This window comes from Gracilinanus agilis, unplaced genomic scaffold (genome assembly GCF_016433145.1).
Source record: "Gracilinanus agilis isolate LMUSP501 unplaced genomic scaffold, AgileGrace unplaced_scaffold13870, whole genome shotgun sequence".
Taxonomy (NCBI): domain Eukaryota; kingdom Metazoa; phylum Chordata; class Mammalia; order Didelphimorphia; family Didelphidae; genus Gracilinanus; species Gracilinanus agilis.
Window position 1 is genome coordinate 1 of NW_025344554.1, and position 10,653 is coordinate 10,653.

The window sequence follows — 10,653 nt, forward strand, 5'->3', positions numbered from 1 at the left end:
GGGACGGAGGGAGGGAGGGAGGGAGCAGTCGAGGCCCAGCAGCGGCTGTCTAAGACCTGGTTTTGGAGTACACATTGAGGCTGGGTTTTTCCTTTAAAGAAAAATGTCAAGAATCTATTTAAATACGGCATTAAGAGATGACCTAGTGGCTCAGAGGCTAGAGAGCCAGGCCTGGAGATGGGAGATCCAGGGTTCCAATCTGGCCGTGTGACCCTGGGCAAGTCACTTAACCCCCTTGCCTGGCCCTTCCCGTCTTCTGCCTTGGAACCAACACACAGTATTGATGCTAAGACAGAAGGTGAGAGTTTTTCTCAGAGATGACCGAATACACATTTTTTATTTCATTTTTCCCGGCAGGGACACTAGAGAGGTTTGTCGATTCCTTCCCGAGCTCATTTTACAGAAGAGGAAACTGAGGCAAAGAAGCTTAAGCTACTTGGCCAGGGTCATAGAGCTAGTAAGGACCCGAGACTGTATGTGGACTCAGATCCCTGCCCCCAGCTGCCCCCAAACCGTCTCGTGCCTACGGTTTTCTAAGCGGCGGGACACGAGTCTTAAATTCGGTCTGCCGCCGCCCACTTCCGGTAACCGCATCCTGGGTTCCTGCACTCTGAGACCGAGCGAGGAGGGAACGAAAGACACGAGGCAGCAGAGCTTTTTGTGATCAGTGGGCAAGTGTATTCATCTCCACAAGGCAGAACACAACGACAGCAGGGAGGGACCAGCAAAGAGTCCGTGGCAGGTTGGCCGCCAGCTACAGAGTTGGAGGGCGCGTCGCTCCCTGGTTAGCTGTCTTACAGGGAGGGGGAGCGAAACATGATGTTGCAACCTAGGGAACGGCTAATTGGTTACAAAGCAGGCCCGCAAGGCTGGGGAGGACCCGAGTGAGGCGAGCTCATCTACTTCCTTGATTCATCCTACAGCTTGGATTATGGCCACAGACAGGGGTTGGGCTGCTCCCGGACGAGCCTGAGGAAGGACGCTGGGCAGGCGATGTCAGGTGCGGGCAGCAGAGTCTTCCTCCTTAGGATGCCATGCCAAGAAGAAAGCCTCCAAAAAAGCCTCCAGTCACGAGAACGTTCTTCTTCACAAATGATACGACCTGGTCATGGGAAAAGAGAAGCATCAGTTCCCCTGCTGTGGAGAAAGCGGGAAAACCAACGCTGGACCTTCCTTCTACTCCAGAATACTCTTTGGCACGAGACGACTGCCCGAGTCACCTGCCCAGGGCCAACGAGGTAAAGGCACGGAATCGCCTTTCCTCCAACCCAGACGAGAGCCAAGATCAGGAGGATCGGGGTGGGGGGGAGAGCGAGGGGCATGCTACCCCCCCACCCCCGCACTAAGTGTCCCCCCAGGCCCTGGAGGACAAGAAATCAAGGATCTCCACGCCACAGGGTTAGAGCTGGGAGGTCCCCTCGGGGCGATCTAGTCTAGCCCTCTCATCTTGCAGGAAGGCGAGCAACGGGCATCTGCGGCTGATCGTCTGAGGCTCGCCTGTAAAACGAAGGGGTCATACTGGACGGCCTCCTTCGAAGTCCCTCCCTGACCCCACGCCCATCTGGATCTCACCTCGCTTTCCATGTTCAGTGGGGCCTACAGTTACGGGCAAATGAAACCCTCAACCCCTCCCCCCACACACACACACACTTTAAAAGCCGTTGCAGAGATGCGCTCAGAGGAAAAAAGAATCTGGCCCCAAGCGGCAACGAATGGCAGGCTCGCCAGCGGGGTCTTCCAGTGCTCTTCCTCGGCACATTTTATCCAGGGGTTTTGTGCACTTACAGAAAGGCCACCTGCGCATTTGCTTCTCTACCTGGATCATCCCTGGCACTTGGCACAGCATAGCCGCCGAGCCATTCCTTTTCATTCGTTCCCCCGTCCATAAGCATAGAGAGAATCCGGGCCAATTCTGGGAGCTCGAAGGGCAAAGAAAGGCTTCAGCTGAGTCTGGGAAGAAGGGGGGGGGTCTCCAAGAGGCAGAAGGGAAGAGGGAGGGCACTCTAGGCATAGGAATGGTCAGCACAAAGGCATGGTGATGGGAGATGGGGCATCGGGAGTAAAGAACAGAGACTAGAGGCTGAGAGGCTGGTGATGGCAAACAGGGAAGAGCCTGGACAGGCAAAAGTGGAAAGCGGGTTGTACATGTGACGGGGCGGGGCAGTAAAGGGTTAAGGATGATGCTGAGCTTGAGAAAGAAGCCTGGAAGGCCGGTGCCCAAGCCAAGGAAGGTGGGGCGAGGAGGTCTGAAATGTCCAGTAGGCCTCTGGAGAAATCGGGGCTAGAGAGAACTGGATTTGGCGGGCACCAGTGTGGCGGTCTGACGGCATCACCAAGTGTGACAGAGCTGCCCCTCGAGAGCCGGACCGTCTGTTCATCCCAAGGAGGGGGCACTACCCTCTGCCAGGCAGTCGAGAACCATTTGCTGACGTGCGCTGTGCTAAACGTTGAGGCAGAAGGCGGTCCCTGCCCTTAAGGAGCTCAGTCTAACGGGGGACGACCCACAAACAAATCGCTCCGAATCGGCTAAATAAACAGGGAACGATCAAGAGGGCCATCGAAAAGGGGCTTGATCGGGGAGATCGGCACCTGGAATGGGGGCAGAACATTCCGGGCACGGGCCGTAGCCGGTTGAGAGACGGAGGGTCTTGTTCACGGGACAGCCAGGAGGCCGGTGTCACTGGATCGAAGACCACGTGTCTGGGAATGGGGGGGACTCCAAAGGGCTCTGAGCACTGTGTTAAACAGAGCACTTTCTATTCGATCCTGGAGCGGATGGGAAGCTGCTGGAGGGTGACATGCCTGGGCCCGAGCTTTAGGAAAATCACTCTGGGCTCTGAACGGAGGATGGATTGCAGTGGGGAGAGCCCTGGAGCGGGCCGACCCCCCGGCACCTACTGCGACAGTCTAGGTGTGAGGTGAGGAGAGCCTGCGCCAGGGTGCGAGCAGCATCAGAGGACGGAAGAGGGCATATCCAAGAGACGCTGCAGAGTCGAAAGCAACAGACCTTGGCGCCATATTGGGACGAATCTGGAATGACTTCTAGGCCGTGAGCCTGAGGGAAGGCGGGAGGCAAGGAGGGTTAGGGGGAAAGATGACGAGTCTACTGGGCATCGGGTGTGAGCTGTCTGCGAGGCAGGCGGTTGGAGATGAGCGACTGGAGGGGCAGGATGGGCAGATTTCTCATGGTGCGTTTCCTTTGCGGAACAAAGGGTCAGAGAACGTGACAGCCAGAAGGGAATCGGCCTAGCCCGAACCTCTCAGGTTCACAAAGGTCAAAGACCGCCTCCGCTCACAGGGGTTGTCAGCGTCCGACCAGGAATGGAGCCTACATCTGTTTGCTCCAAGCCCGGGAAAATTTCCCATCCTGCTCTGCGGTCTGCCGGTGCGATTTCCCTTACAAAATGCCTGTAAGAAACTTATGGTCACACTAGACAAAATGTGCCATCTTGGCGTCAGGCCGCTCCGGCATTTCCGGGAGCCACGACTCCCCTGGGGGGGGGGGGGCGCTCTCTCCACCGATGCAAGTCGTGCTGCTTCTTTAGCTTAGTAGCGGGGAGGTCAAGATCGAATCGCTGACCACCCATCTGGTCCTCGCTCTTCCCTAGTCTAGCCAGGCTGCTCTTCAGAGAACAGACACACCGACTCATCGCTTGGGTTCCGCTGGTGAAGCCCTCCGGGGCCATACCAAGCACAGCACCATGAAAAGGCATCGGCAGAGGGCTCTCGTAGAGGCAAAATATAGCAGAGTTATGGGCAAACAAGCTAAGCCCTGTACGAGTGCATGGGCAGCTAGTGAGGAGAACAGTGGAAAGATCGTGGGCTCTGTGGCCAGAGGACCTGGGTTCAAATCCTGGTAGTGCCGTTCATCGGCAAGTCAGTGATTCCAGGATTCCACCTTCCTGGGTGGCTGGCAGCAGAGGGCTTGGAAAACCTTTAAATAAAGCACTTGGGGAAATGCTAGTGGTTGTGACCTTCCTCCTGATGGAGGAGGAGGAGGCGGAGCTGCCCTGGTGCAGAGGAAACAGCCCATCTTTTCTCTTCTCTTCCAAACCACCACCAGAGAAGGGCTTCCTCTGCACGAATTCTGCGTGAGTTTGGCAAAAGACAACCACCTGTTGATGGCAACCAGCCCGCTAAGGAAGGCTTAGAAGCCATGGAAGCAGGGGATTTCCGGAAAGAGACACATGCGGGCAGGGGTCGGGCACAGGCCCCGAGCAGCCGCTGGGACTTATGGAGGGGGGCAGGGACACGGCACCGAGGGAACTTGCTAGGAGCGATGCCCTGCAGCACCTCGGCCTAGTTTTCCGCTCTGGGCTGGGGCTCCCGCAGCACTCACCTCCTCAGCTTTGCTCTTCACTTCCGTAGGGAGCTGGTTGCTTCTTCGGATTTTCAGCTGCTCCTTGGCTTTCTTCATATCTTTCTCAACTCGCTGCCAGTCCACCTTGATGTAACCGGTGTGGTTTGCGATCTGCATTTCGGAAGACCAAGAGGGAGACAGGAAAGAGAAGAATTTCTTCAGTAACTGAGGTCACCTAAAGAACCTTCTGACTGCGTTTGTTTGCTTTGGTTTTTAAACCCTAAACTTCTGTGTACTGGCTCCTAGGCGGAAGAGCGGGAAGGGTGGGCCATGGGGGTCAAGTGACTTGCCCAGGGTCACCCGGCTGGGAAGTGTCTGAGGCCAGCTTTGAACCCAGGACCTCCCCCATCTCTAGGCCTGGCTCTCCATCCACGGAGCTACCCAGCCGCCCCCCTTCTGACTTCTCAGCATTCGTTCTGGGCTTCGGCGTCTAACCCTAAATGACCAGTTGGGTCCCAGGGGACTGTCTTCCTGCGCCCTCTCTTCCCTCGTGCCTTAGCATGCAAACATCTCCTCCTCCACACACAGATCTTGGCCCAGGCTTCTTATCTCCTCTCTTACCCAGCTGTCCCTGAGTGCTTGGCCTGGCTCCCAGGCTCCCATTTGCCGTTACGGATCGAGGTTGGCCCGGGCAGTGGGGAGGGGACGAGGACCAGACGGACGAAGGAGAACTTTGGTTCTGCCTCACCACACAACCAAAATCTTGGGATCAAATTTCGGAAACAGAGCACGGCCAGCTAAGGCCCCGGAAGCCGCTGGGTCCCCTCCCTCTTTCTGTCCTTCCTCCTCTCTCTACCCCTTTTTGAGTATTTGTGGAGATATTTCTCCGACAGGAATCTAGATCGCTGGGTGGGCCTCCTTTGTCTCTTTTCCAGCAGGTCGGGGCCCTCGTCTGGAATATTCTATGGTTCTAAGTAAGATTAAGCCCTCCGGCCTGGGGCTCCTCAATCTGGGCTCCGTGAACTTCCAAAACATAGAAACGCTAACTACATTGCAATATGACTGGTTTCCTTTGTGCCCGCCCCCCCATGTTTGCTTGTATGTGCCTTCAAACACGTCACTCTGAGAAGGGAGCCGGGCCCACAAAAATGCTTAAGCACTTTCCAGTTAGGCGCCCGCCGCCTCGCCATGCCGGAGTCGCAACGACTCCCGTCGCCAACCCCCTCCTCCCCCAGGTACAGCACTCGCACTCGCTCTCTTGCTCAGAACTCAGTAAGAGCTGCGGGTAGCCCTACTCAGTCTGACAGTCAAGGCTTTCTGCGTCTGTCCTTATCTTCTCCCCTTCAAGTCCTCTATCTCCAGCCCACCCATGAAGAATCTCCCTTCATAAGAACGAGGCGAAGCAGACGGACACGTCCCACGCTTCACTGCGCACCAGAGGAAGGCGTTCGCTTTCCCCACTCCAGCCTTTTGCTCGCTCTCTACCTTCACCAACCCTTTGCCTGAAGCTCGCGGTGGCCGCGGACGTTCAAAGCGAAGCTGCTCTCTCCCTGGGACTCGAGGCTGTCCACAGCATCACTCAGCTGGCCATAAAGGCTGGATCACCTGGCAGGGTCCTGCCTCAGGGCGCCCGCCGTGTCCCTTCTTCCCTGACTTCCTCCTATTCTGCTTCGGGTTAGCTCCGAGAAGGGCGAAGTCCCAAATTTGCCACCTAAGCGGCTTCCCTCCATCTTCTGTCCTCTGGGGCCAAGCAGAGCAAGCCTAACCCTTCTGTACATGTGACAGCGGCCCAGCGTGGACCGGAAGGCGGCTCTCACTCGTCCCCCGAGTCTTTTCCTCTCCAGCTCCCTGGCCTCGGCCCCCTGGGCCCTTCTCGCAGGATGCCGCTACTCTGCGCCAGCACCTAGTAACTCCCTCGGCCTCCATCTTCTAGGGACGTCCTTGCGAAACCCAGGCTGGTCACTGAGTTCTCCAAGAATCTACATTGCTCTCTAGTCCTTCCTCCTCCTCCTCCAGCAGGATCTCATCATTTCCCCCTTGATGTCCCAGGGAAGAGAACAGCAAGACGGAGCCCTTCCCTTCTCCGCAGAGGCAGGGGACCGTGTGCGGTCAGCGAGCATCTACTAAGCATTTACGCCGTGCCGGGCACCACGGACAGCCGACGTAGGTGGGCAGGCCGCCGAAAAGCCCGGGGAGAGTAGTGTGGAGGCACCAAGAGCCGGGGGGAGGGGGGAGGCCGGAATCAGCTCGAGGGTCAGCTAGTTTTGCTATGCGCCTTCCCGCTCCCTTTCTCATTCCTTGTCACACGGGTGGCACGTTCAGAAGGAAAAGGGATGCAAGGACACATCGGACAAAAACGTCACACTCGAGCCGTGGAACCCCGCCTCGTTTTCCACCGACCCATCTAAAACCTGCCCGGGCTGGCCTCCATCCCGCCGCCAAGGCCACTTCCCCGAAGCTGCTCTCTAGCCCTCTCCCACTCCTCGATGAAACCAGTGCCTCGCTCAGGCTCTCTCCGCTCCAAATCCAGCCCTCAGACTAGAGGATTCGCCTCGACCGCCCAGAGCGAGCACGCCCTTGACCCTGCCACCACTGCCGCCCCCCTCTCAGACTGGAACCGGTGTCATTTCCCCTCCCCCCCACGTTTTCAGATTTCCATCTCAGCTCTGTGAGCCTGGGCAAGGGGCTCGGCCCTCCCTCGGCCCGTCTCCTCAGCCATTTAGCTAAAGGAGCATCCCGTGAAGCCTAAACTCGTTCCGTGTTCCCCATACAGACCTGTAATAGGAAAAATCCACCACCTACTGCTGTGGCTGCCAGTTTTCCCACTTTCTGGAAGATGAAGCCTGTGCACCTACGAAATGAAACGAAAGGATGAGTGGAAACCGCGCGGACACTGCCAAAACGAGTCCCTGCGAACTCCAGGTCACGAGGCCCGACTCCCCCCAGACCCGAGCCGTGGCCACTCCCTCCTCCGTATGGGGCGGGCCCAGAAGGCGCTGCGGAACTCGGCAGCCTGGAGCTCAGAACGGCCTTGAGTCTAGCTCTACCTCCTCCATAGCTAAGTGGCTCTGAGGTGCTCCTTTAGGAGTTTCCACTTTCACAAAAGGCTCTGCTGGAAGGGCCTTGGCAGAGTTTCCAAACTACTTCCCGGGAATAGCTGCTATGGGTGTTTCTGAACCTTCCGGCTGCCACTGAGCGAGCTCGCCGTAGGAGGAGTCCCAGGGCGGCCGCCTGTCCACATTGCAAGGGCCAGTCCTTTCCCCCACCGGGCTGCCCCTGCCACCGGGGCCCGCTCCTAGGAAGGCCTGCTGACCTACCCATTTCCCAAACAAATGAATCCGACCGGAGCACGGCCCATGCCGAAGCTGGGGGTTGCCGAGTACGAGCAACTCCCTGGTCCACGTGAGCACTCAGATGTGTGCGTCCACACGTGGCGTCACCTCCAGACCCCGGAACAGCAGAGCTGGGAGGTGCCTTCGAGATCATCCGGTCTCGATTCTGGGGCTGCCTTGAGAGCTCCCTCTCTGGCTGCATCTGTGTCCCCGACCTCTAGTCAACGCTTCTGCCCTTGCCTGTCTGCCCGGATACAGATATCGGAGCGGCAGAGAGAGGATGGCCGAAGCCTCGGGGCCTGACCGGAGGGGCAGATCGCAGGACAGAGTGGACACTCGAGACTGAAAAGCTGAGATCAGCCGGGTGGGAGGAGAACCGGAGAGAGCAGAGGGAGGAAAGTACCCAGGAGGAGCCCAAAGAAGGATGGCGACCGAGAAGAGGCCCCTGGGCACAGCGAGGAAGAGATCACGGATCCCTTTGCAGAGCGGCTACCCTCTCGATTCTGTGCAAGGCCAGAAGCCAGGCTGCAGGAGCTTTCAAAGAAAGGGGAGGCCCCATCCAGAGAAGGCAGGAGAGCTACAGGGCGGGGCAGCCGGGAGGGGGGAGGGGTGTGGCCGGTTCCCTAAGGGCTTTTTTAAAGACTAGAAGAGATGAGGACCGAAAAGGGCGCTATTAGGTCCCTTCCAGCACTGGCACTTCCATGATTTTGCCATTCTAGGATCCAGGCATCGGGCCCTCCTCGGTCTTCTACAGATTAAATAGGTCTAGTGGCTGCGACCAGTCCTTATGGGGTAGAAGTCAGACCAGACCCCAAAGGCAGACGAGACTTACTTCTAGTCGGGGAGATGAGGGAGGAGAGGGTGCCCGAAGCAGGCCGCCCGGAGCCTCTCCTTGTCCCGCCTAGCACCTCTCAGGCCTAGAGAAGTCCAAGCCTAACTATGCCCCCCCCCTCCGCCCCCAGCCACCCGCCACCTTCCAAGCTGTCACTCACCAGCCAGTGACCCCGCCTATCAAGAGCTGGGTAGCCACGCTGTACTTCTCGGCAGAAGGCCCCGACTCCTGGCCAAACAGTTTCCGCCACCAAGGCTGTTTCTTAGCAAACTCCGCAAGGTCGAGGGAGTCGAAATTCCCATCAAACTTGGCTAGAGACACGGAGAGGGAAAGGGCGAACATCTTTTGGCGTCAGAACAAACCGGACGAAGATCCAGTCGGGACGTTTTGATGGAGAAGCTACTAACTGGGAGAGCATTCCAAGGATGAAAAGTCAAGGAGCTCCCAGACTAGGAGAAGGAGCGGGCGCTTGGCCACGTCTCACGTCTCGCTGATGCTTTGCTATTTACCGCAAAGAGTTTCCTTCCCAGCATCCTCACCCACCGTGAAGTAGAGTTCAGATACTGACTTGATTTACACAAAAGGAAACTCTGGCGAGCCAAACTGGAAACCGAGTCTTCTGACTCCAAGTCCACCGTTTGTCAAGTCTCCCAGCACTATTTAAGTGCCTCCTGGGTGCTAGGAGTGACTGTGCTGATAGAAAAAGGGGCCAAAAAATATGGTCCAGGAAAAAGAGGGAATACTTTGGAGACGGAAGGGACTAGGTTGGGTCGGGGTGGGGAAGGCAGGACTTTAGTGGGGACTTAAAGTCAGGAGTCCGAGAGGAGGAGGGGGACAGTCTGCTAGGCCCGGGGTCCACAGCGGAGAGCTGGTTCATTTGGAACCTCCAGGAGTCAGTGTCACCAGCCTAAAGAGTACGGATTTAAGAAGCCTGGAAGGAGAGGAGGGGCCACGTGACTACTTTGTACACCGTCCTGGAGGCAATAGGGAGCCATGGCAGTTTACGTGATGAGGCCAGGGCTTTAGGAAAATCTCTTTGGAGGCCGGCCCATCTCAGCGGTCTAGGTGTGAGGCGATATGGGCAGTGGCAGCAGGGAGAAGGGGAAGCACAGGAGAGATGTTACCGAGGCAGACTGGATATGGGGCTGGGGCTGGGGCTGGCAGAGCTACGTTGTGCCCGAAGTACCATCCTCCGTAAGAAGAGAGACAGGTGGTAGGGGCAGGGCAACAGGGAAGGCTCCACGGGAGAGATGTTCTCTAGGCGGGGAAGGGTGGTTGTGCCAGGGACTGGGGGAAATCCTCGAAGGAGGAGAAGCAAAAGCAAGGAGGCGGGAAATCATGAGGTCTACTTGGGGGTCAGATGGCTATACATGAAGGCTGGCACTTGGGGCAAACCATGGGTAGCCCTGAATGCTTTTGTTGCTCAGGCATTTTCCAGTCTTGACTCTGGGTGACCACCATGTGGGAGGAAACTGAGGCAAACAGGGTGAAGTGACTTGCTTGGGCCCCGCAGCCAGAAAGCATCTGAGGTCAGATCTGGCTCCAGGCCCGGCATTCTCTCTACTGCGCGCCCCCCCCCCCCCAGTTGGCTTCAGGGTGGTGAGCCAGGAAGAGCCTCCAGACAGTGACATAGCCCCAAACCTAAGGAGAAGCCAGTACTCGCAGACTCTGGCGGGGTGGCAGTGGCTGATGGGGTCTACGTGGGCTGAAGGAGTTTCCAGAGCAAGGAAATGCAGGTTTTCTCATATTGGCATTTTAGAGACAAAAGCCCGGGCTAGGCAGTGTGAGCACCCATTGGCAGGATTCGAACTCAAGTCTGTTGCTCTGGAAAGACTTGGGGGTAGAAGGAAGAGTTGTCACTATTTGGGGGCCTATAAGGTAGGGGATCCGCCTTGGGGATCAGCTGGGACTGGGACACCTAGGCCCGAACAGTAAACCGAGCGATGGGGGGAGGAGGGGGATGGGAACACATAGGCCAAGGGCACGTTGGGCGCCGCGGTGCAGCCTGGGAGACCAGGATTAAATGAGGATCCTCCCCTCCCTCCTCTGGGCTTGAAAAATCTAGGGGTTTCTGGCCGCCAGAGCGAAGGAGGGGGCCGGCTGAGGAGAGGCGCGCGCGACCGGGCGGGAGGTGAGGTGCGGGGGCGCGCGCGCAGCGCCAGGCCTCCCCGCCCCAGCGTGCACTGCAC

The 10,653-nt window shown here is 57.7% G+C and overlaps 1 protein-coding gene across 1 annotated transcript; it reads right to left on the reverse strand.

Annotated features, from left to right (window-relative positions):
- Positions 1-655: 655 nt before the first annotated feature.
- Positions 656-8,943, reverse strand: FUNDC2 (FUN14 domain containing 2). The gene is made up of 4 exons (XM_044683144.1): positions 8,625-8,943; positions 7,076-7,151; positions 4,340-4,471; positions 656-1,102 (listed from the first exon to the last, which is right to left on the reverse strand). Exons 1-4 carry the CDS (start codon positions 8,804-8,806, stop codon positions 1,025-1,027), a joined length of 468 nt encoding a protein of 155 aa, XP_044539079.1. The 5' UTR covers positions 8,807-8,943; the 3' UTR covers positions 656-1,024.
- Positions 8,944-10,653: the final 1,710 nt, after the last annotated feature.